The sequence below is a fragment of the Macaca fascicularis genome, chromosome 16, assembly GCF_037993035.2.
Source record: "Macaca fascicularis isolate 582-1 chromosome 16, T2T-MFA8v1.1".
Lineage (NCBI taxonomy): Eukaryota > Metazoa > Chordata > Mammalia > Primates > Cercopithecidae > Macaca > Macaca fascicularis.
In genome coordinates this window covers 9,094,828-9,121,250 of record NC_088390.1, presented here as the reverse complement: position 1 = coordinate 9,121,250, position 26,423 = coordinate 9,094,828, and the positions used below count along the sequence as shown (strand labels likewise).

At 47.1% G+C, this 26,423-nt stretch overlaps 1 protein-coding gene across 4 annotated transcripts in view; it reads right to left on the bottom strand.

Moving 5' to 3' along the window:
* NTN1 (netrin 1) overlaps window positions 1–26,423 on the bottom strand; it is a 245,786-nt gene that overhangs the window by 202,616 nt on the left and 16,747 nt on the right. The window contains exons 1-2 of one of the 4 annotated variants that reach the window (XM_045376311.3): window positions 24,403–24,487; window positions 22,599–23,679 (exon numbers count right to left, since the gene is read on the bottom strand). In XM_045376311.3, the coding sequence (XP_045232246.1) occupies window positions 22,599–23,616 (1,018 nt within the window). In that variant the 5' untranslated portion in view covers window positions 23,617–23,679; window positions 24,403–24,487. Of the gene's footprint in view, window positions 1–22,598; window positions 23,680–24,119; window positions 24,318–24,402; window positions 24,488–26,423 lie in introns of those variants that run through there. The other 3 variants (XM_065532767.2, XM_045376310.3, XM_045376314.3) reach the window with 3 other exon arrangements.

Here is a 26,423-nt window from a genome sequence, read left to right as displayed (position 1 = left end):
AAACAAACAAACAAACAGAAACCAAACTAGAAAATATGCCAGAGGCTGGGGTGTGGTGGCTCACATCTATAATCCCAGCACTTTGGGAGGCCGAGGCGGGTGGGATCACCTGAGGTCAGGAGTTCGAGACCAGCCTAGCCAACATGGTGAAACTCCGTCTCTACTAAAAATACAAAAATTAGCCAGGCGTGGTGGCGCACGCCTGTAGTCCCAGCTACTTGGGAGGCTGAGGCAGGAGAATCGCTTGAACCTGGGAGGCGGAGGTTGCAGTGAACCTGGGCCACAGAGTGAGAGTCCATCTCAAAAAAAAAAATTTTTTAAGTACCAGAAACAGCAAAAAAACTGGACATTTAAAAAAAATTTTTTAGGCCGGGCGCGGTGGCTCAAGCCTGTAATCCCAGCACTTTGGGAGGCCGAGACGGGTGGATCACGAGGTCAGGAGATCGAGACCATCCTGGCTAACACGGTGAAACCCCGTCTCTACTAAAAAATACAAAAAACTAGCCAGGCGCGGTGGCGGGCGCCTGTAGTCCCAGCTACTCGGGAGGCTGAGGCAGGAGAATGGCGTGAACCCGGGAGGCGGAGCTTGCAGTGAGCTGAGATCCAGCCACTGCACTCCAGCCTGGGCGACAGAGCCAGACTCCGTCTCAAAAAAAAAAAAAAAAAAAAAATTTTTTTAAAGGATATAACCCCCTGGAGATGAAAACTCAATTCATAAATAACTCCAGGAACAAAAAGAATATCAAAACTACAATGACACAGTCATTGTAAAAACAGTGACAATGACAGCAGTACAAATCAAAACCTATGGGAAGTGGTCAGCGCTACTCTAGAAAGGAAAAGTCATTGTCTTAGTTTTCATGCTCAACAGGAATAAGAAAATAATGTTAGTTAAGCTGAGCATTCAACTCAAAAAATTAGGATAACCACAGAGAAGCCTAGGTAAGAAATTAATAAAGATAAAAAAATTAAGAGAATTAGAAGATGATGCCGGGTGCAGTGGTTCACGCCTGTAATCCCAACACTTTGGGAGGCCGAGGCAGGTGGATCACCTGAGGTTGGGAGTTTGAGACCAGCCTGACCAACATGGTGAAACCCCGTCTCTACTAAATATACAAAATTAGCCAGGCGTGGTGACACATGCCTGTAATCCCAGCTACTCGGGAGGCTGAGGCAGGAGAATTGCTTGAGCCCGGGAGGCGGAGGTTGTGGTGAGCCAAGATAGCGCCATTGTGCTACCTCCAGCCTAGGCAACAAGAGGGAAACTCCGTCTCAACAACAACAACAACAAAAAAAAAAAAACAGAGAGATGGAGAGAGAATTAGAAGATGATAGGAAGGCATGAAAAAATAAGCAGCAGTCTGGAATAACAGATAAAAGAACCCGCTTTGAAAGCTGACAGATCCTTTTTAATTCCAGCCCTGGGTTTTGCAGCTCTGCGACTCTGGGCTAAATTTCTTAACTACTCAACTATATGTAAAATGGGAATAATTTTGCTCAATTCACAGTGTGGTAGATTTTTTAAATTAGAAAGTGTGTCCAAAGTATTTAGCATAGGGTCTAGCACACAGTGAGTGTTCGTTAAATGTGATCAAAAGTTATTATTATAACTTTCACAAATGTACAAAAAGCAAACAAACCTAGGCAACGAGAGAGTGAGGAAAAAATGTTTGCTAATAGAAATTAGAAAGGTGATATAGCCATATATGAACATTAAAAAATATTTTAGTGATTATTATATACAATGCTTATGCTTGAAAAAGGAAAATCTGGGTAAATGAGTTTTTTTAAAAAACAAATTACCAGGCCGGGCGCGGTGGCTCACGCCTGTAATCCCAGCACTTTAGGAGGCCGAGGCGGGCAGATTACGAGGTCAGGAGATCGAGACCATCCTGGCTAACATGGTGAAACCCCGTCTCTACTAAAAATAGAAAAAATTAGCCAGGCGAGGTGGCGGGCACCTGTAGTCCCTGCTACTTGGGAGGCTGAGACAGGAGAATCGCTTGAACCCAGGAGGCGGAGGTTGCAGTGAGCCGAGATCACGCCCCTGTACTCCAGTACTCCAGCCTGGGCAACAGAGCGAGACTTCATCTCCCAAAAAAAAAAAAAAAAAAAAAAAAAAACAGATTTGGCTCAAAAAAATTGCCAGATTTGTCTCAAAAAACAGTTGAAAAATTTCTGAATAAACACATAAGTATGGAGGAAATAAAAATGGTTGTCAAATAACTACTTTCAAAAATGACACAGGGCCCAGGTGGGCTAACTCTAGCAAACCTTCAAGGACCAGCTATTTCTCATGTTACTTAAACTATTCCAGAGCATAAAATAGAATGGAAACTTCCCACTTCATTTTATAAGGTTAAAACAGCCTTAATACAAAAGGCAATAGAAAGTGAGAAAAGTTCAGATAAATCTCACTTTTTTTTTTTTTTTTTTTTGAGACGGAGTCTTGCACTGTCACCCAGGCTAGAGTGCAGTGGCACGATCTCGCCTCACTGCAACCTCCGCCTCCTGGATTCAAGTGATTCTCCTGCCTCAGCCTCCTGAGTAGCTGGGACCACAGGCACACGCCATCACACCCAGCTAATTTTTGTATTTTTACGGAGATGGGGTTTCACCATGGTGGTCAGGATGGTCTTGAACTCCTGACCTTGTGATCTGCCCACCTCGGCCTCCCAAAGTGCTGGGATTACAGGCGTGAGCCACCAAGCCCGGCCTCACATTTTTTTTTGAGGGACAGAGTCTCACTATGTTGTGGAGTACAGTGGCTATTCACAGGTGCAATCATAGTGCATTACAGCCTCAAACCCCTCACTCATGCAATCCTCCTGCTTCAGCCTCTCAAGAACTGAGACTAAAGAGGCATGCCATCACACCCAGCCCAAATCTCACTTTTGAATATAGGCATAAAAATCCAAAATAAAATGTTAGTAAAGAATAACACATCACCAAATAGATACATTCCAAGAATACTGGAACATTTCAAACTTAGGAAATCACACAACCACAAGAAGATACTCCTTCACACCCTCCAGAATGGCTATAATCAAAATGATAGATAGTAAGTGTTTTCAAGGGTGTGCAGAAACTAGGATCCTCATATGTTGCTGGTGGGTTCTAGGGTCCTAGGATATATTAAATAAAACAGTACAACTGCCGGAAAACCAATCTGGCAGTTCCTCAAAAAGTTAAACACAGAGTTAGTTGTCTTTTTTTTTTTTTTTTTTTTTGAGACAGAGTCCCACTCTGTCGCCCAGGCTGTAGTACAGTGGCCTGATCTCAGCTCACAGCAACCTCCACCTCCCGCGTTCAAGCGATTCTTGTGCCTCAGCCTCCCAAGTGGCTGGGACTACAGGTGTGTACCACCACACCCGGCTAATTTTTATATTTTTAGTAGAGATGAGGTTTTACCACGTTGGCTAGGCTGGTCTCGAACTCCTGACCTCAAGTGATCCACCGGCCTCGGCCTCCCAAAGTGCTGGGATTACAGGCATGAGCCACCACAGCTGGCTGAGTTAGTTGTCTTATAACCCAGCAATTCTACTGCTAGGTGGATACCCCAGAGAAAGCAGATGTCCACACAAAAACCTGTACACCAATGCTCATTGCAGCATTATTCATAAGAGCCAAAAAATGGACACAACTCAAATGTCCATCAACTGATGAATGAATCAAAATTTGATATGTTTACATAATGGAATTCAGCTATTAAAAGGAAATGAAGTACTGATATAACATGGATGAACCACGAAAACATTACGTTAATTGAAAGACGTCAGTCACAAAAGGCCATATATTACATGATTCTATTTATATGAAATGTCCAGAATAGGCAAATCTGTAAAGATCAAAAGCCTACTTAGGGTGTGGGTGCAGATCAGGGTGAGGGATGGGAAGTGACTGCTAATTGGTAGAAAGCTCCTTTTGGGGATGACAGAAATGTTCTAGGATTAATTTAAGTTATGGTTGTACCATCGATGAACATACTAAAAACCACTTTCCATGGGTGAATTGTATGGCATGTGAACTGTATCTCAGAAATCAATTAAAGAAATTCATTACATTAATAGTCAAGGTAGAAAAATGATATGATCATTTTGATTAATATCTAAACGATTAACATTCCACATATTCTTGAATTATTTTTTAAAAAAGAGCATACTTTGGGAGGCTCAGGCAGGAGCATCACTTGGACCTAGGAGTTTAAGATCAGCCTGGGCAACATAGCAAGACCTTGTCTCTACAAAAATTTCTTTAAAAAATTAGCTGGGGGCCGGGCGCGGTGGCTCAAGCCTGTAATCCTAGCACTTTGGGAGGCCGAGACGGGCGGATCACGAGGTCAGGAGATCGAGATCATCCTGGCTAACACGGTGAAACCCCGTCTCTACTAAAAATACAAGAAAATTAGCCGGGCGAGGTGGCGGGCGCCTGTAGTCCCAGCTACTCGGGAGGCTGAGGCAGGAGAATGGCGTGAACCCGGGGGGGCGGAGCTTGCAGTGAGCCGAGATCGCGCCACTGCACTCCAGCCTGGGGCACAGAGCAAGACTCCGTCTCAAAAAAAAAAAAAAAAAAAAAAAAAAAAAAAAAAAAAAAAAATTAGCTGGGGCTGGGCACAGTGGCTCACGCCTGTAATCCTAGCACTTTGGGAGGCTGAGGCAGGCAGATCATGAGGTCAGAAGATCAAGACCATCCTGGCTAACACGGTGAAACCCCATCTCTACTAAAAATACAGAAAATTAGGCAGGCATGGTGGCGGGCACCTGTGGTCCCAGCCACTCGGGAGGCTGAGGCAGGAGAATGGCATGAACCCGGGAGGCAGAGCTTGCAGTGAGCCAAGATCGTGCCACTGCACTCCAGGCTGGGCGACAGAGTGAGACTCTGTCTCAAAAAATAAAAATAAAAATAAAAATAAATAAAAAATTAGCTGGGCATGGTGCACACCCATAGTCCCAGCTACTCAAGAGTCTGAGGTAGGAGGATTGCTTTAGCCCAGGAGGTTGAGGCTGCAATGAGCTATGATTGATCATGCTACTGCACTCCAGCCTGGGCAACCAATCAAGATCCTATCTCTCCAAAAAAAAAAAAAAAAAAAAAAAAAAAAAGGTAAGAAAGAGCAACCCTCGCAATAAATCAGGAATAGAGGTCTCTCCATTGAGTACAATAAAGAACATCCATATGAAACTAGCAACAAACAACATATTTAACAATGAAACTCTAGAAATGTGCTCACTTAAATCAGTAGCAATACAAGAGTACATCTTACCATTATTATATATACGATTACTTTGAAGTTCTATCCAATGCAGTAAGACAAGAAAAATAGATAGTACAAGTATTGGAAAAGAAGGGCTAAAATATTCATATATACAGGTGAAGTCAAGAGAAACTGAAACAATGTGAGAACGAATCTAAAAAGAGTTCAGTAAAGCTGAAGGTTGCAAAATACTTACATAAAAATGTATATATAGTGCTTAACTTTTCTATACATTGTAATACCCACTTAGAAAATAAAATGAGAAGGAAAAAATTCCTTTCATAATAGTAATCAAAATTATAAATATATAGAAGTAAACTGTTCTGAAAAAATGTGTGATGCCAATATAAAGAAATTTATAAACCTTACTGAATAGCATAAAAGAAGACATAAAGAAATGTAGATGTTCTATACTTCCGAATTGTAAGACTTAAAATTGGAAGGGTATCTACCACACATCTATTGGAATGGCTAAAATTTATAAAAGATCGGCCACATCAAATGCTAATGAGGAAGTTGACTAGAGAAACTAGAACTCTCATACACTGCAGATATAAATGTAAAGTGGTACAACCATTTTGGAAAACAGTTTGACAGTTTATTAAAAAGTTAGACCTACACCTACTGTATCATCCAGCCAATCCACTCTTAGGTATTTGCCCAAGACAGATGAAAGTGTATGTCTATGCAAAGACTTCTAAAAGAACGTTCACAGATGCTTTATCTGTAATAGCCAAAAACCAGAAACAAGCTAAATGTCCATCAGCAGGTGAATGGACAAATTGTGGTATAGCCATACAATGAATACTCCCCAGAAATAAAAAGGATTGAACTATTAATGCACTTAACATGACGGATGAATAAATAACCCAACTAAGCATGGAAGGTGAAAGAAACCAGACCATACATACTGTATGATTCCATTTATACAAAACTCTAGAAAGGGCAAACAGATATATAATGACAGAAGGCACCATGATGGAAAGGGGCAGGAGGGATTACCAAGAAACAGTAGGAAACATTTTGGGCTGATGGATATGTTATTTGTCTTTATTGTGGTGATGGTTTCATAGGTGTATACATAAGTCAAACTTACCAAATTCTACTTTTTATATATGTGCAATTTATTGAACCACAATTATATCTCAATAAATCTGTAAAAAAAATCATCTGGAAGAATCAAAGAGAAACACATATGTACAATTCATGATTTTGACCAGACTTAGAACCTACTTTTTTGATATCCTAAAAGCCCTAATGGGTACATTTAAATAATCGAATCACTACATACAACAGATATGTTGATACAGTTACAATGTTTTCAACTATCACCAAGTTCATTTTAATAACGTTGTCAAATTACTAATGGCATTTGTACTGAAACTTGACAAACTCATCTAAAGCAATAAATAAATATATAAACAAACAAGCAAGCAAGAATAGCAATGAGAATAAGTGAAAATGAACAGATGAATAATGAGTGAATACTGAACCTACCAGATACTGAAATATCCAAATAGATAGGAAGTGGCAGGAAAACAGATTTGTGAAACAAAATGGAAAAATCCAGAAAACAGATCCAAGTTTACATAATACTTAAGCATTTAATAAATATGGCATCTCAAATCAGTGACAAAAAATTATGTTTCTCAATAGTTGTCACTGAATAACTGGCTAAATATTTGATGAAAAAAACGGATATCCTTACCTCACACCATATGTCACGATTAATTCCAGATGTGTGAAAGATTAAAATATATGACTTCGAGTTCTGGCAACAAGGTGGACTGAGGTAATGCAGAACCCCTACCCCTGCAAGCATCTAGAAATACTAGATGAAATGTAAGTTTAAAAAATATTTAATGAATAGCAGATCTCATAAGAAATAAAAGGAAATCCCCAGGTGCTAGAGGGAAGAAAAATCTGAAAGCCAAAGTGTTAAGAGAAACCCTGAGACCCCAGTGATCATGAAGTGTGTGGGAGGAGGGAGGGAACAGCAGGGAGGATAGAGAAAGGGAAAAGACAGACTGATTATTAGACCTGGAAACAGGCTTTAATGCCCTGAGCTTAGGTTTTAGCACCCACACACAGACTGGAGATGAGGCCTCAGGTCTTACAAGCCCAGGAGTTGCAAATGGGATCCCTGCTTTCTTTATCAAATATTTAATGAGCACCTACTTATGCCAGGCCCCCTGTGAACAAAAGAGAATTCTTGGTCTTATGTACCTTAACATTCCAACAAGTGATAGAAAGGAACAAATGGGAGGAGGGGAAAACAGTTAATAACATAATAAATAAGTAAATTAAATAGTGTGTTAGGTGGTATGAGTGTTATGGGGAAAAGCAGTTAGTAGGGGAGGATAAGGGTGATCTCGGGGTGTGTGTGTGTGTGTGTGTGTGTGTGTGTGTGTGTGTGTGAGAGAGAGAGACAGAGGAGAGAGAGAGAGGAGAGAGAAAGAGAGAGACAGAGAGAGAGAGAATCAGATAGATACAAATAGGGGAGCTGTTTGCATTATAATTAGAATAGTCTGGGTAAGCCTCACTGAAATGATATTTGACCAAAGACTTGAAGGAACCTATGGAGTCATCTATTTGCATATCTGGCCCAGATTTGCATATCTCAAGCCCAGAGTCAGCTGCTGTACCAGGGCTACAAGATGTGTACCCACTAACAGCAAGGAGGCCTGGGTGCTGGAACGGAGAGAGTGAGCAGGAAAGTGCTAGGAGATGAGAATAGACAGGAAGCAGGGGCCAGACCACACAGGGCTTTGCAACCATTGTAAGTGTTCTGGGTGTTCCTCTGGGTGAACAGGGAACTAATACACAGGCAGTTACCTCTGGTTGCTGTGTTAAGAAGAGACCAGGGAGGTTGAGGGACAAAGATAAAGGAAAGGAGACCAGTCAGGAAACTGCGGCTGTAATTGCAGTGGCAAAAAAACCTGGACCTTCCAAATGCCCCCTGGGTCAAAAGGGGACGAAGAATCTTTGTCCATCAGGCTAAGGTGACAGCAAAAGTTTGTCTCTACCCAGAGCTCTGGGTAAAGGGAGAAAAAGCCCTCAGTGAGGGAGAAAAATAAACTCCAGGCCTGGGAAGGTTTAAAGGCCAAGTACATACTCCTCATTTGGTAAAATAATTTTCAAGATGATTAATTAATGGAAAATTTGGTCCTAGTCCAGTGATACCTCTAGAATGTCTGGCAGAATTAATGCAAAATCATATGGATAGGGGCATTTCCATAACTAACAGCAGTGGGATTTCCATGAAATCCCAAATAAAGATAAGCTCACAGTCAGAAAGTACAAAACACATAAGCAAATCATTCACCATGAGCAAAGGTCAGCAGACAAAACAAGCGAGAGGATCAGTATCCCCAAGAAGTTGAGATCATCCATCAAACTAACAAAGACTACAGGATAAGTTATGTTTAAGACTATTTACAAGGAAATAAGGCTGAGCAAAAGAAACCAGATATTGAAGAGAATATACAGTATGATTTCAATTATATAAAGTTCAAAAATAGGCATATTAAATCTATTGTGTTAGAAGTCAAATGGTGGTTACCCTGGGGGCTTGGTGGTTGGGAGGAGCCTTCTGGAAATATTGTATTTCTTCATGTTAGTGCTAGACACAGAGGTGAGCTCACTTTGTGAAAATTCATACACCTGAGCATTCATGATTTAAAGAGAGAAGACCAGCTAGCCAACACACTGGAAGGAAAAGAAGGGATAGTCCCATGTCCCCATCCCTGCAAGTGGAAGAGCTGGAGAGTGGGAGGTGGGGAAATTGTCAGTAGGGTTGGAGGGTAGGTCCAAGTGAGGTCCCCCAGTTAGAGCCTGAGCAGTCTTTTGAGGGAACCCCAGTGGAGGGGTAGGGTTGGAAAATGTATAATTCAAGTTACAGAGTTGCTTCTGGTTCCGCAGGGAATGGGGTTAGGTGGTTAAGGAAAGACTGAAGAAGTCCTCAGGAAAGCTGTATATTCCACTTGACCTATAGAATATCATTACATGACCTTTGTAACCCAACCCCTCGTTTTACAGGAGAGAACTGAGGCCCAGAGAAGTAAAGAGACTTGTACAAAGTCACCTTTGCTTCCCCGTATTATTAGTTTTCCTGACAGGGAGTATGTAGATTAAAGATAAGTGGCAGGCCAAGCAGGTGACTCATGCCTGTAATCTAAGCACTCTGAGAGGCTGAGGCAGGAGGATTGCTTGTGCCCAGGAGTTCAAGGCTGCAGTGAGACGTGATCGCACCACTGTACTCTAACCTGGATGACAGAGCGAGACCCTGTCTCTACAAAAAAAAAAAAAAGATAAGAGACGACCTGGCCCAGTGGTGAAAAGCAAGCTTCGAGAGCTGCACTGCCTGGATTCTAATTACAGTTCTGCCATCTGCTAGCTGTGTGACCTCAGACAACTTACCTAACCTCCATGTGACTCAGTTTCTTTGCCTGTAAAATTGTATACAGATATAAATGTGTACAACCACTTTCCACTAAATAGCGAATTTAACCACTGTCTATCAAAGCTGAACAGGTCAGCCATGGTGGCTCACACCTGTAATCCCAACACTCGGGGAGTCTGAGAGGGAAGGATCCCTTGAGCCCAAGAATTCAAGACCAGCCTGGGTAACATAGCAAGACCCCCGTCTCTACAAATAGTTTTTTTCTTTTTTGAGACAGAGTCTTGCTCTATTGCTCAGGCTGGAGTGGAGTGGCACCATCTTGGCTCACTGCAAACTCCGCCTCCCAGGTTCAAGCAATTCTCATGCCTCAGCCTCCTAAGTAGCTGGAATTATAGGTGCACGGCACCATACCCGGCTAATTTTTGTATTTTTAGTAGAGATGGGGTTTCAACATGTTGGCCAGGCTGGTCTTGAACTCCTGACCTCAGTGATCCGCCTGTCTCAGCCTCCCAAAGTCCTGGAATTACAGGCATGATCCACCATGCCCAACCCTCTACAAATAATGTTTTAAAAATAGCCAAGTGTGGTGATGTGCACCTGTGATCCCAACTACCCAGGAGGCTGAGGCAGGAGGATCACCTGAGCTCAGGAAGCTGGATGACAGGAGGCTGGGTGACAGAGACCTTGTCTCAAAAAATGTTATAAATAGAAGTGGGCCGGGCACGGTGGCTCAGCCCTGTAATCTCAGCACTTTGGGAGGCCGAAGCTGGTGGATCACAAGGTCAGGAGATCGAGACCATCCTGGCTAACATGGTGAAATCCTGTCTCTACTAAAAATACAAAAAACAAACATTAGCCGGGCATGGTGGCGGGCACCTGTAGTCCCAGCTACTCGGGAGGCTGAGGCAGGAGAATGGTGTGAACCCAGGAGGCGGAGCTTGCAGTGAGCCAAGATCGCACCTCTGCACTCCAGCCTGGACGACAGAGCAAGACTCCATCTCAAAATAAATAAATAAATAAATAAATAAATAAATAAATATTAAAAAAAATAAAAGTGAAACTGAACAGATGCCCAAACCCTAGGACCCAGCAATTCCCCTTCTTGACACACACCCAGTAGAAGTGCATTCAGATGTGCATCAAAAGACATGGACAAGTATGGTCACAGCAGTGCTACTGTTAATAGCCAAAACCTGGGAACAGCCCAAATGCCTGCCATAAGTGCAGTGGAGAAATGCCCTGTGATACATTTATATCACACAATACAGGCCAGCAATGGAAGCTAAGAAACTACTACTACACATGGATGAAGACCACAAATGTAACATGGAGCAAAAGAAGCCGGAATATGATTCCATTTATACCAAGTTCAAAAATAATCAAAATCCATGTACGGTGGGCAGGGGGCATGGTAACTGGATGGAAGCACAGGTCAGCTTCTGGGTTGCTGGTATGCTCTTGACGGGGGTGCTGGTTATGCAAGTGTGTACATATCATGAATAGTCTTTGCACTGGACACATAATTCATGGGATTTTCTTTACATGTGTTAAACTACAATAAAGAAGTTTACTTAAGAATAACAAGGCCAGGCGCCGGTGGCTCACGCCTGTAATCCCAGCACTTTGGGAGGCCGAGGCGGGCGGATCACCTGAGGTCAGGAGTTCGAGACCAGCCTGGCCAACATGGCGAAACCCCGTCTCTACTAAAAATACAAAAATCAGCTGGGCATGGTGGTGCACACCTGTAATCTCAGCTACTCGGGAGGCTGAGGCAGGAGAATCTCTTGAACCTGGGAGGCGGAGGTTGTAGTGAGCTGAGATCGTACCACTGTACTCCAGCCTGGGTGACAGAGCAAGACTCCGATTAAAAAAAAAAAAAAAAAGAATAACGAGCCCTGATAGAGCTATTATGAGGATTAAATGAGGTAATACGTATAAACAGCTTAGAACTGTGCATAAATCTCACTAATAAAGGCTATCTCACTTCGATGAAGGCTATCGAAATGTGTGCTGATAAAATCCCAAGGTGTAAGATCAGAACCCTACCTCTGGGTCTCCTTCCTGTAACCCTCCTCTGAGCCCTCTTTCAAGGCAGAACACCAGGCTCCTCACAATCCCCACCCCACCCAATCTATCAAGGTGGTCTTGAGGTGAGCCCCAGGACACCAAGGCATCAAAGGCATAGACAGCTTAAGTAACTTACCCAAATCCACACTCCTGGTGGAACTGGAATTTAAACCCAGCCAGTCTGAAGTTCTCTCACCATTGCCCTAATACATGTATCTTGGTATTTCACACTTTAGTAGATAGAATGTTCTGCTCTCTGATCTTGACTTAAAACTAAGTAACTTTCTTTTTTTTTTTTTTTTGAGCCAGAGTTTCACTCTTGTTGCCCAGGCTGGAGTGCAATGGTGCGATCTCTGCTCACTGCAATCTCCGCCTCCTGGATTCAAGTAATTCTCCTGCCTCAGCCTCCCGAGTAGCTGGGATTACAGGCATGTGCTACCATGCCCAGCTAATTTTGTATTTTTAGTAGAGATGGGGTTTCTCCATGTTGGTCAGGCTGGTCTCAAACTCCCAACCTCAGGTGATCCGCCTGCCTGAGCCTCCCAAAGTGCTGGGATTACAGGAGTGAACCACCATGCCCGGCCAACTAAGTATTTTCTTTTTTTATTTTTGTAGAGACGGGAGTCTCACTATGCTGCCCAGTCAAACTCCCAGGCTCAAGCAATCCTCCTGCCTCAGCCTCCCAAAGTGCTGGGATTACTGGTGTGAGCTACGGTGCCTGGCCAGAACTAAGTACTTTCTACAGATCAGGAAAATCGCAACTTGACTTTCACTTACACGTGGCTCATTTCTTCTGCAGACATCTTCAATTAAAACAAACAAACAAAAAAAACAGCTCTCTACCCCTCGCTCAAACAATAAACTGAGGTAAGAAATAGGACTGCTCAGCCCCATTCTTCTCTAGCATTTCCGGGTACCAGGATGCAAGTCTGCCCAAAAACATGGTTTAAGAAGGATTGGGCCGGGTGCAGTGGCTCATGCCTATAATCCCAGCACTTTGGGAGGCTGAGGTGGATCACCTAAGGTCAGGAGTTCGAGACCAGCCTGGGTAACATGGTGAAACCCGTTCTACTAAAAAAAAAAAAAAAAAAAAAAAAAACTAGCCAGGTGTGATGGTGGGCACCTGTAATCCCAGCTACTCAGGAGGCTGAGGCAGAAGAATCACTCGAACCCAGGAGACGGAGGTTGCAGTGAGCTGACACGGTGCCACTGCACTCCAGCCTTGACGATAGAGTGAGATTCTGACAAAAAAAGAAAAAAAAAAAAAAGAAGGATTGATTTCTGTGGATTGGAGCGAGAAGCAATTTCCTTCCTCATGGCAGCTCAGAAGGCCAAGCACTTTCTCACCGTGAATTCTCTCCCGGTTCTGAACTATAGAGTGAGACAGGGCTGGGTGTGGGAATAAAGAGTTGGCTGAGATCGACCTGCCCACCTCTGAGGTCTGGCTTCGGGAAGAGGAAAACAAGCCGGCCAAAGGGCTGAGGGCAGGGGGGACGGCCGTGTCCAACAGCTCTGCGCTGGGGCCGCCCAATCCAAAGGTACTTTCATGTTTCAGATGCCAAATTCCGTATCTGTAAACACAATGTGTTTTCTTTTTCATGCTGGGATTGGAACTATTCTTGTTCGGCACTTTCTGCACCAGCCCAAACGTAAGCAGAGCACTGAGGGCAGTGGTTTGTGACGGAGATGAGTCCTTGTCCCGCAATACCACACAGACGTGGTTCTGAGTGGAAGGAAGGACCTTCAGGTGTGAGAAGCCCCAGGAAGCCTCAGGCACCAGTGTCCTGGCATAATTTCTTTTGAGTGTAGGGGTAGTGATAAGCTTTTGTTTCAAAATCCAAGGCAGTTCTGGAGGCCTTGCCCAGAAACGTCAGGGCGCACATTCCGGGGGGCACCCCTCTTTTCAGGGAACCATGGTCTCTCCAATTCTTGGCATGGGAGAAAACAAAAACACTACAACAGAACAAATGCAGAAGGAAAATGTGATGTGGACTAAAATCCAATCCTTCCATGGTACAGGAGCCAAATCCAAAATGCGCTTCCTCTCAAGACCCTCGGCCCCTCCCTGCGCCCCAGACACTCAGCAAAATGCCTCACTCGGGGCACCCACCCGCGTTCAGGGTTAGCGCAAGTGGACACATCTGCACCTTCTCACGTGCACAGCCTCCTCGACGGAAACATATTTCACCTGCAGGGAGGGCATCCCCTTTACACTTCTTTTCTTTTTTTTTGTTTTGTTTTTGAGATACCGTATCGCCCAGGCTGGAGTGCAGTGGCATGATCTCGACTCACTGCAATCTCAGCCTCCCGGGTTCAAGAGATTCTCCTGCCTCAGCCTCTGAGTAGCTAGGATTACAGGTGTGGGCCATCATGCCAGGCTAGTTTTGTTTTTGTGTTTGTATTTTTAGTAGAGATGGAGTTTCACCATGTTGGCCAGGCTGGTCTCGAACTCCCAACCTCCAATGATCTGCCTGCTTCAACCTCCCAAAGTGCTAGGATTACAGATGTGAGCCACTGCACCTGGTCTACTTTACATTTCCTTACATGCCCAGACCAAACAGAGCCACCTGAACAGTAAACGCTCCAGAATTGTCCATGTATACAAAGCACTTCTCTGTCTGCAGGTTGGAGAAGGGAAAGGGGAAGGTCTTCAGAAGGGGACCAAAAATGGCTGGCAAATAGCTTTCAGTTCATGGGCTAATTCTGCCTAAGGAGTTAGTTATTTTGAGGAGTCTAATATTATAAGATCATTTCTGGACTTCGGAGGAAAGCATGCTGCAATTGATTGCCAACGTCTGCCCTGGTTTTAGAATGCGGGAGTGGTGGTGCATTTATTTGCTGGGTAGTCACCACGGCCACCCCAAGCAGAAACAGACGAAATCAGAAGCCCTGACAATGGCAATCAAGCAGGCAGGAAGTGTCCCTCACTTGGGGACTTCAAATATGGAATGCAGCACAGCATACAGGCCCTCAGGAAACTCAGAGATCTATCTCATTTCCTTATATAGGACTCAGTTATTTAAAGCCAGCCCCTTTACAGGTCCCTGTAGTCCTCCAGATTGTCTTACTTAAGTGTGGAGTCTCTGGAATGTGTGAAAATTGGACACGACAACCAATAATCTCTCTTATCTTTAGGCAGAAAAAGACGCGGGAAAAATCTAGGAAATCTAGCAATAGCACCAGCCAGGAGGGGGCACGGATGGGCCCCCAACTAAAATATGACCATGTGCACAGAGAGCTGAGACCTCACATAGGCCAGTCCTGAATCCTCCAGGGAGACAGACTTCTAGCACCTTCCTCATCAAGGCACTAGCTGAGTTGGGAAGTGAACTGGAGTGTTACTTTCTGCTTTTAAAGTTCTCACCCAACAAATCTACTTGAACCCTTTAAATAACCCAGAGGTCTACTATGCTTACAGAACCATCTTTCTTCTTTTTTTTTCTTTTCTTTTTTTTCTGAGTCTTGCTCTGTCACCCAGGCTGGAGTGCAGTGGTGCGATCTCGGCTCACTGCAACCTCTGCCTCTCGGGTTCAAGCAATTCTCCTGCCTCAGCCTCCCAAGTAGCTGGGATTACAGGCACACACCACCACGCCTAATTTTTGTATTTTTAGTAGAGAAGCGGTTTCACCATGTTGGTCAGGCTGGTCTCGAACTCCTGATCTCATGATCCACCCGCCTCGGCCTCCCAAAGTGCTGGGTTTACAGGTGTGAGCTACTGCACCCAACCACAGAATCATCTTTCCTCTAGGTCTTCTTCACATGCACCAGTGCACTGCAGTGTGAATTCATTTCACCCTAACTGTAGTTAGTACACTAATCCCAATGACAGAAGGACGGGGGATTGCTGGGGGTGGCCCAGACACAGGCAAGGATGGAGCACAGCTTTCTATTGCTTGGCAGTACTCCTAAACCATAGGTACCCTTTTCCCCCTTGGAGGGTATCTTCCTTCGTGCTCTGAGTGCCAGCAGCTGCCTCTGATAGAACTGTCCATTGTGGAAGAGGCTTGGGGCAGGAACTTAAGCTCTGGGAGAAAAAGAAACGGGTCTGATGGGAGACATTCTGCCTCTCATCAATCACATGACCACAGTCCCTTCTCTCCATCAGAGGGGAGAACTGGCACAAAATAATGTATTTGAGGCTGAATACACACCTAGCCAAGGCCTCCCAGGAGCTGGGGATGAAGAGGGAGCCATATCTCCATAGGCAAAGACTGACAATTGGAATGGGTCTCTGCCTTTTGACAAGGGGGGAAATTCACATAAATTGTGTAACTTTTTTTTTTTTTTTTTGAGACGGAATCTCGCTCTGTTGCCAGGCTAGAGTGCAGTGGGGCAATCTCAGCTCATCGCAACCTCCGAGTCCCTGGTTCAAGCGATTCTCCTGACTCAGCCTCCCCAAGTAGCTGGGATTACAGGCACGCGCCACCACACCCAGCTAATTTTTGTATTTTTAGTAGATACGGGATTTCACCATGTTGGCCAGGATGGCCTCCATCTTCTGATCTCACAATCTGCCCATCTCGGCCTCCCAAAGTGTGGGATTACAGGCGTGAGCCACCGTGCCCAACCAATGATGTAACTTTTAAAAGGCAAATTAAAATCTACTTCTTACTTTACAACAGAGATCCATTTTTGGAGTAAGGAGGCAAGAATGCAATACTGAACTCACTAAGTTGTGCTACACAAGTCAAACCTCATGAGAGCAGATAGCTTTGAGGTGAACGGCCGTGTCCAGAGGACTGGCCCAGGCAGCTCACTTTCTTTCAAGCACTATTCAGAACAACCGTCCCTCCGAGTTGGCTATAATAGGACACGGCTTTTATGTGATCAGGCTTCCAAACAAACGCTCCCGATACCCCCTGCTCTCTCTGTATGCAACAGTGTCACAGAATAAGCCGAGATGTGCCCTGCAGACTTATCCACACTTAGTCCCGTTTGTGTAAAAGCTGCCCTTTGGTGGCCAGGACGTCTGTTTTTGAAAAGCTTCCGTTCCTTGTGGCAATCTGATTAATTGAAACAAAGCACAGATAAAGCACCTAGGACAATGCCTGGCACTCAGTAGGAGTTTGTGGTCTGTCTTCAGGACGCAACCCCACAACCACCTTCGACGGACATTTTAAACTCCGCAGCTCCCAGGCCACCCAGACCAACACCATGCCTTCTGAGCCTGCAGAGACTACAAGGGCTTCCAGACGACAGGCAAAATGCTGTGGGCTGCTCTACAAGTATTAGGCTTAAGTCCTGAGCATTTCAAAAGCCCTCCGAGACCTCCCGTCTCCCTATAATGAAAGGCACTGCAGAAACCCAAGGTATGATTAACACTTTTGAAAGGATGAAAAAAAAAATCCTGGCTCACAAAATATCCGTATTTGTGCATCCGTAGATAAGGCTGTTTTATAATCCAGTTCCCCAGAGAGTCATTTATTTTGGTAAAGGCGGTGTGCATCGCAGACACGGTAGAAGCCATCAAGATAACATGAGCAACAATCCAGTGGACTTTTGAAGTGTAAACATAAAAGTCTATTAAGAATACAATGTTGGTTTAATCCCAAGACAAAAAATTTACTTAATGAAAAGCACAACTCATCTCAAGAAGGAAATATCGATAGCAGCTGTGAGCAGAAAACGAGGGGATTCCTTCCTGGGAACATCTGAATTTCAACCCACTGCCTTTCCAATATTTACTCTGGACATAAAGTCTCAAATACTTTTCCGAGGATCTCATTTTTCTACAGGAGGAGGAGGTCAGAGAGAAGACTGGGCAGGGCTAACAGAGAGCGCGGCAGAGCCTGGAAACACGCAGACCCACCCCAGAAGGTTTCCCTGACAAACCTGTCTCCCCGCTCTGGGTGGACCAGGGAGCGGCCTCCTTGCCTGGAGGTCCCCGGTCACCAGGTGCTAATGAGGACCCCAGCAGAGAACCTCACTCACGACAGCCCTGTGCCACTGACTCATGTCAACTGTACCTAGCAGCACCACACCAGTGGCCGGGACACACCATCCCCCATCCACCTCCTCTCTTTGGCAACAATACTTTTAGCCACTTCCTGGATTTTTTTCAATACATTCTGGTGAAGCAAAGGGATGGTGAACACTAGGGTAAAAAGAGAAGGCCTTCTTTTTTTTTTTTTTTTTTTTTTTTTTTTTTGCAGACAGAGTCTCACCAGGGCTGGAGTGCAGTGGCGCAATCTCAGCTCACTGCAACCTCCGCCTCCTAGGTTCAAGCGATTCTCCTGCCTCAGCCTCCCTAGTAGCTAGGATTACAGGCACCCGCCACTACGCCCAGCTAATTTTTTGTATTTTTAGTAGAGACCGGGCTTCACCATGTTGGCCAGGCTGGCCAGCTTCACCACCTTTGAGGGAGATCACAGGCCCTGAAATCAAGAAAGACTAGGCCATCAGCAACACCTGTGGATGTCAAGAACCCCCAGGAAAGTATCTAAACCCTCTTATTTCATAGTCCCAGCTCCCAGCTCCCAGCTCCCAGCTCCCAGCAGGCCTGATGGCTAAAAGAAAACTTCTTATATACAACTTCATGTTAAGTATGTATGAATATAATATAACAAAATGTAATAAATATAATGTGATGTAAAATATATAATGCAACACAACTAGGGAACCATGCCCAGTTCTAGCAAGAAGTAATAGGTGTGCCAGCTCTTCTCCTACACAGGGATGTATCGCTGCCATTCATTTATTCATCCATTCTTCCATCCACCCATCCATTCATTCTATGGCAAAGCAGCACAGTGGATGCAACAAAGCAAAGCACAAACGTCAGGCTGGAGTCCCAGCTCCACCATCCAGTAGCTCTGTGACTTTGGGTAAACCATCTAATGTCTCTAGGCCATGGTTTCCTCATCTCTAAAAGAAATACAATCACAGTCCCTATAATTAGTATAGTCACAGTGATTAAATGTCTAAATTAATGTGAGTGCTTGGCAAAGAGTAAGTCCTCCAAGGTTAATCATAATGACAATAATCATAATAATTACTATAACTATTGAAAACGTTCACTCATCTATAGCTATGTGCCAGGCTCTGGACTAAGCAGCAAATAATTTTAGCCTTCTGATTTTTGCAAGAATCTTTAGTGGGGCATCGGATTTCTCACAGCAACACCTCCAATATAACCTCCCTCTCTTGCCAGGGATGAATGAGGGTGGACGGAAGCACCAGAGCTATTGACAGCATGAGGACATGCCCCCGATCCCCAACCCAAAGCTATGTTTAAACAATTACGAGCATTATGTTGCGGGTACCTACGACTATAAGAGGCCAACCCAGCACGGCGCTTGTCTTGCAGATACATCTTCCACGTGGGTTTTGGGTTACAGCTGGGCAATGCAACGCCACAGAGTGAGTCGCAAAACAAGTTTTCATAAGCTCAAGCCAGGCACGGGCTCATGCTGACAACTCCACAGTAAGATTAAACAGCATGCTTCGTCAGGCACTAAATGCTAACACAGCTCCGACGTCAGGGGGACAATGATTAAAACTGATGTCAATAATTTATGAAACACAATATGGTCTTCAGATGCTCTTTTGAAAAAAGGGAAGGGCAGGGAGGGGGGAAAGGGGCCTAGCAACCCAGGTGGTTTAAAACTGTTCATGCATTTTGCCTTGAATGTACACACACCCCCACCATGCATGGGTACTTCTTTACACAATGAATGTGAATGCACATGTGTATAAAAGCATGTGAACACTGCCGATACATATGGGCGGAAGACAGTATTTAGTTATTCCACTGAGAGCTGTCAAGGCTGTAACGTTATACATAGTCTTGTCTTCCATATTGTTTTGAGGGTTGTTTCTTCCCCCCCTCCGGAAGAAATCCAAAATTGCATTTAAAATATAACTGGGCTTTACGAAAGTTCACATTTTATTCCATAGGGAGCTTGACTTTGAAACAACACCAAAAAGAAAACTGGACCAAAGAAAACATACAGACATGTGCATTTCTTAGTCATCTATAAGGACCATGGCCCTAGGTTGAAGGACTGTTCAGTCAAATGATAATATTGGTAACTTGGTAAATGTTAGGGGGTTTTTGTTGTGGGGGGTGGGAGGGTGCAGGGTTAACCTAGGGAAGGTTACCATTTCAATTTATTATAAATCATGTATCATTATTTTATAAAAGCAAAGACCGAATAGCACAGTAATAGGCCCACTGTTATTAAGACTGATTACGGGAATTTAAAAATATATACTTCTTGACTTTGACGTAGTTGTAAATACTCTGGGTAGCTTGGCTTTGTATGTCAACAGTGTGAAATTCACAAGAAGAGATTATGTTGGGAGGAAAATCTGAGCCTCTGATAGTCCAAAGTTACTTTTGAAGGATTTATTAATGCTTTTTCCTAGCACCGTGCCCTTTAGTATCTCAGAACACCTGTCAAATACTAATTCATTCGCATATCTCCACTACAGGGCCTTTTCATAAAATGCTCGACCTTTCATTGTAAATCACCCCTAAATTGTCCTTGCTGTCTTTCTCTTTTACAGAATGATGGAAAAATCACTAAGACTTCAATTAAGACTTTATGGGAACTTCAATCTGATGTTCCCAGCTACATCTACAAGGTATCAGAACATCTATTCAAAAAGGAAACTATAAATAACTTTAACATAGTTCAATTGGCTTTGCTTTTATGAGATGACTGAATAATTGGCAAGATTTAAAGATACTTTAACTGCTGGGACTTAAAATAACTTCAGTAAAACCCAGAAAAATATTGTTAGCCAATCATTTGTCATGTAGATTATGTACTTATTAAGCCTAATTAAACTTTTTGAACAAAAACGGTTACTAATTACATTAGTTAATACGTTGATTGCTCAATTTAGCCAATAAAAAGAAAAAAGGTCAATCCAATTTGTGTGCATAGTTAGTGTTTTGGTCAAGAGACAAAATCCTAAACTGTAGAGATTATTTCAAGGGCATGACCATCATGATAACAAACGCAGGTTACGTGTCCACATCCAAAGTGACAGCAAGACCTGGGGGTGGATGGTGAATCTGAACAATACCAACGCTAAGACAGATCTTCAAGCCAGTGAAATTTCACCACTGCATCAAGCTTATTCGCCTAAATGTATTCACTTGCATTTGTCCAATTAGACCCTGCTGGTGACAAGACAAAGTTATCTTTCATATGCACATACAAACTAAAACTGATAGCAAAACCCTGGGAATCCCTTTAAATGTCAATAAAGGGCTTTTACGCACAAAGGGAAGAAAAGAAAAGAGGAAGGAGGGGGAAAAGAAGAGATGGGAAAAACCAACATTTCTGAGGGAATTGAGCAGATCAAAGGAATTTTATTCTAGAAGACCACTAAGTCAGAGTGTAACTACTTTCCTCTCTCTCTCTCTCTCTCTCTGCGAAATCTTGAAAAGTGTCTTCAGACTAGTTCTGATCCTTAAAAGAAAGAGGACACACAATTAGGTCTGCAAGAGCAGGACACGAGTGTAAAAATGGAGGCCTCCCGTGCAACAGGAGGCGGGAGGCCCAGCGTCTTCAGACCAGGACGTCTGACTGGGCCTCTGCGGCGACCCGGCCCTCCAAGACATGTTTTCCATTCCCTTGCTCAAAACTCTGCATCCACAGTCATGAGGCACAAACTATTCGACAACAACATGACACAATTAATCAGAACCAGATCTCAAAACGTGTGTTTGTGGGGACCAGCAAACTTTGTAATGTGCCTCAGAGGGCAAAGCAATGGAAGAGCCTCACACTGGCTGTTTGAGATGGGGAGAGGGAGAGGAAAAATCTGTACGTTCATAAAGGATGCACACCCAATGGGACATTTACAGACTAAATAATTTTCACTGAAATAAATGTGGGATTTGGAGCTTTGCTTCCCATACTGAAAAAAGTAAGGCGTAGTCTTGCTATCTCCCCTCACCCTTTTTCTTTCCTTTTTTTCTTTCTTCCTTTTTTTTTTTTTTTTTTTTTTTTTCTGGGGAGAAACTGATTCCTGAGAGCTTCTGCAGCAGCGAAGTTGTCCAATTCAGAAGCAGAACGTATCCTTCTTAAGCCTCATTTCTGACCCAGCCGTATTTACCCGGTTTTGTCAGATTTCTCTTTCAGGAAATGAAACCCTATTTAAACAGTGAGAAGCTGGACCCTTAGTTAATTCAAAACTGTTTAATTTCACCAAAGCCTGAAGCTAACAAAAAAAAAAACCTGGTATACTTTTTTAGACTAAAATTGAATTCATTCAAAATAATTACTGAACGCTCCTTGGTAATCGGTAGATAGTAATTAATTGAAATCACATCACTCTTCCTTTGCTAACACAAACACGCTGTTCAAAAGAGAGACAACAAAATAGTTTCAAACCATGAAGACAAATGGAGGGCAGGAATGATACTCGTCGGGCATCGAACTGACCCCAAACCGCAAATAGTTCTTTGCCATCTCCCAAGGGATTTGTAGATGTGGAGTTGGAACTTCCCGGGAACAGGGCCGGGGTCCCCAACCGCGAGCCCAGCTGCAGCCTTGGGAAAGGGCGGTGGGTGGAGGTGAATCACAGCGTCCAAACGAGGGGGAAGGCAATGAATGTTTGCGTTTGGATCCAGGGTCAGCGGAGACCTGTCTGCAAATGTTCTGCCAAACCCCCTCCCGGGAACATTTCTCCTGCTGCTTCTTGGCTTCGCAGAGAGCACTGGGCCCAAATTCGGGCGTCCACCACGAGGGCCACGCGAGCGAGTGAACCTGCTTTCAGCCCTCCCGGGTCCCGGGCATCCGCGAACGCGCCTCCCCCAGTTCCCACGACCCGCGCTCCTAAGAACCCGCCGCTGCGAGGCCCAGCACCTCCTGCCCGCGCCCCCACCCGCCGCCGGCTCCGCCGCCGCACCCCACTCACCCACGCACTCGTTGGCTTCGCGGGCCGTGGCGCGCTGCCAGGGCCGGTCGTAGTGGAAGGGCTTACAGCGGTCGCATTCCGGGCCGGCCGTGTTGTGCCTGCAGTCGCACACCAGGCTGTCGTCGCGGTCGCGCACGCAGCGGGCCGCGTGGCCGTTGCACTTGCACCGGCCGCCCACCTGCAGGTCGGACACCGCGTAGAAGTACGAGTCGCGCGCCAGCTCCGAGTCGTCCTCGTTCTCATCGCCGAACGTGTGCAGGCGGCTGAAGGCCACGCGAATGTCGGTGGCCGTGACCCAGTCCTGCAGCACGGGCGAGTTGTCGAAGTCGTGCGCCGAGGGCCGCCCGTCCAGCGTGCTGAAGGCGATGAGGCCGCCCGAGAGCGGGCGCATGTCGGTGTGCGAGTCGGTGCACACGGCCTCCTGCTCATTCTGCTTGGTGATGGGCGCGCGGTGCGGCCGGTTGTACATCTTGCGGCACTGCGTGGAGTAGAACTGGAAGGGCACCCACGTGCGCCCGTAGTCCATGGACTTGTAGATGGCCATGGACTCGGGCCGCGGCGAGCAGAACTGCAGGCTCACGTAGGTCACTTCGAACTTCTTGCCGAGGGACAGTGTGAGCGTGACGTTGTGCGGGAACTGCAGGTAGTTCTCGGACTGCCAGCACGTCAGGTTGTGCGGGTTGTTGAGGTCGGTGAGGTAGGCGGGTGGGTGCGCCTTCTTGGGGTCGGACGCGTTGCAGAGGTGGCACGAGCGCAGTCGCTCCTCGCCGCGCTCGCTCACCACGCAGTAGCGCGCCGGGGGCCGGCCGCAGGTGCTGGACACGCGCACGTCCTTGCCGAAGGCCGCATTGACAAAGTCCGGGATGCAGCGGCGCGGGTGGCCGTTCTCGTCCGAGCAGGGGTCGGGCTGCGCCGCCTGGCCCGCGAACATGCTGAGCCCGGGCCCGCCGCGCACCGCGCCCACCAGGCACGACACCGCCGCCAGCGCCGCCAGCGCCTCCCACACTGCGCGCATCATGCTGCGTCCAGCTTGCCCCGGCCCTGCCGCGCCGAGGATCGGTCCGCCTGCCGCAGAAGGCGCCTGCGGAGAGAAGAGAGCTGCGCTCAGCCAGCCGGCCCCGCGCCCTCTAGTTCTCGGCGGGGTGGCGAGCGGGGATGCGGCCGAACGCCCGGCTTCCTGGGCACCCACCCCGCAGCCGACTGCCCGCCTCTCTCCCACAAAGTCCCGCGGGCGGCGAAGCCGGGGCCCTCCAAGCCCGCACCGCTCGCGCCCCTTCTTCCCCGCCCGGCGGGAGAACGCTCTGCTTCCCCGCCACCGCCGCCTCCACGCCGCCCGAGGGGCATGCCTGAGCCGATCTCACCGTCCGCAGCCAGCCCGCCTCGCACCCCAAGTTTCGGGAGCAGGAGAGCTGGGGGACCCCGACTCCGGACGGCCCGCGTCCCTTCCTCTCGCAGCCCGGGGTCCCTCTCAGATGCCCCCTGATCGCGTCCCCACTGGAAAGTCCGCGTTGGGGACTTTACCTCTGGAGGGGGCAAAAGAGAAAGAAAAGTTTGCCTGGCCCCGCCAGGGAGCCCGCGCGCCGGTCGCCGGAGAGCCTCTCGCTCGCTGCTAGCAGGCGCGTCCCGCCTCAGCGCGGGCTTGCCAGCTCCATGCCCGGCGCGGCCGCCGCTGCCCCAGCCCCGGCCCCGGCCCCGCCGCCGCCGCCGCCTCTCTCGCCCGAGTGACTACGCGGCCGCCCGGCTCCCGCCGCTCCCGCCGCGCTCGGAGTGCTGCCCTGCCCGCGCCCCGGGCGCACACACTCACGCTGGCCGGCGCGCACTCACACACACGCGCGCTCGCCCCCGAAGGCTCCGCCGCAGCCGCCGCCGCCGCCACTCGCGCTGGGAGTGAGGGGCGGAGGGGAGCGCGGGGGCGGGGGGCGGGGCCGCCGGGCGGGGCGCCGGCCAATAACGTCCGCGAGCTGCCGCCAGCTCCGAGCAAAGTTTTCACCCCGGGAAAGAAGAAAGTTAAAGAGAACCCGCCCGGGACGCCCAAGAGGGAGAGCACGGGCGGGTGGGAACCCGGGAGCCCGAGAAAGAACAGCAGAGACAAAGAGAAAGCGAGGAGAGAGCCCGGGGAAACCCCGGAGAGGGGGCTGGGCCGGGCCGGGCGCGCACCCCGTGGGGGAGGAGGGGCCGCCGAGGACTGTCAGCCTCGCCCCGGCCCCGCGCCGCCCGGAGAGCCCCGCGCCCGGGGGAGCGCGCGGGCGGGGGGAGGGGGCCACTCTCTCCCTCCGGGTCCCAGCCAAACACATCTGTGTTTGTTTTCTTTGCTGCGCGGAGGTCGGGCCTTCCTCTAACCCAGTCTGATGGCCCCGGTGGCACCGCGCACAGGGCCGTGCCCCTGTGGGCACACAGCCCGGGAGCGTGAGGAAGAGGAGGAGGATGTGACCTCTGCCTGCTCTCCATTCTTTCCCGAAGCCCCGGGGGTCCGGCAAGGAGGGGCTGCTCGCCCGCACTCCCACGGATGTCACCGTGCGTGAGCCTGTCTGTCGGGAACGCGGCTTCGTTCTGGCCAAGGGAGCTGTGGTGGGCCGGAGGCTGAAGGGGTAGGAAGCCGGCAGCACCTGGACGCTAGCCACAGCCCCTCCGAGACGGGCCTGCCTGGTCTCAGGCATGGGGACAGCCCAGCCCTCCCCAGATCCCCTGAGGCAGGCCTATTGGTACTTTCTCAACCGCATTTATAAGGGTGCAACGCCCTGTACTAACTCATGGGACCTCCACAGCAGCTTTGCTGTTGTATTAACTCCATTTTGCAGATGAGGAAACTGAGTGTCTCGGGAGCTGAAGAAATTCGCACAAGATCAACCCTCAAGTAAACATCAAACCCAGGAAGAGAAGCCTGGGCTCCTTCCACTGTAGGGCATGTGTCAAATGGATAACCCTGCCGAATGATGGTGTCATGGGGCATCTGCGGGACCACCCAGCCCCTCCTTACCTCATTCTCCATCACCCCAACAAAAAGACTGAGGACAGTGACAGCATCCTTTGGCCATCTTGCAACAGCAGCCAGAGAGCTCTGGGAAAGGAATACACTGGGCCAAGAGTTTGGAACGGAATCTCTGCTCGTTTATTTGTTAGTTGTAGATGTGTGGTCCAGTAATAGACCCGGATGAAAAGCCCCAGGTCCTAGTTCTGACCCAAGGGCTGCCTTGCTGCTTTAGTGCCTCAGTTTGTCTTATTGGCATTTTCATAAGCCCTGAGAATCTAAGAGGGGGCCTCGGGGCTCATCCGGCCCAGCTCCTTCTCCTTGGAAGAAGGCCTTCCCTAGTCTCCCAGAGAGACGGCCACCCAAGCCAGCTCTTCCAGGGATGGGAGCTAACCACAGCCCAAGAAAATACATCCATTCCATTGCAGGATAGCCTGGATTCATCTTCTCACCACCCAGGGTAGCACTTTAGCTTTGCCTTCTTGTGCCATTTACCACATTCCAGACTGTTTATTTATGCCTTGCCTCACCTTGTGGCAGAAAGGATTTCAGGTAACTTACAAGGGTACATAAAATATGACAAAATAACAAAAGTGAGGTCAAGGGAAATAAATGAAATGGTTAACCATGGTGGCCTGTGAAATCGCAATGGTATACTGAAAGGCAGCGTAGCTCTTAGGAGGAAACGCTTTGGAGCCAGGGTACCTAGGTTCAAATTCTGCCTCAGCTGTGTGACTATGGCAAGTCTATGCCTTGGTTTCCTCCGTCTGTACAAGGGAGATAATACAATCTACCTCACTGGGTTGTGAGCATCACGTGAGTTGACACATTAGAATATTATAGCTGATGAGATATAG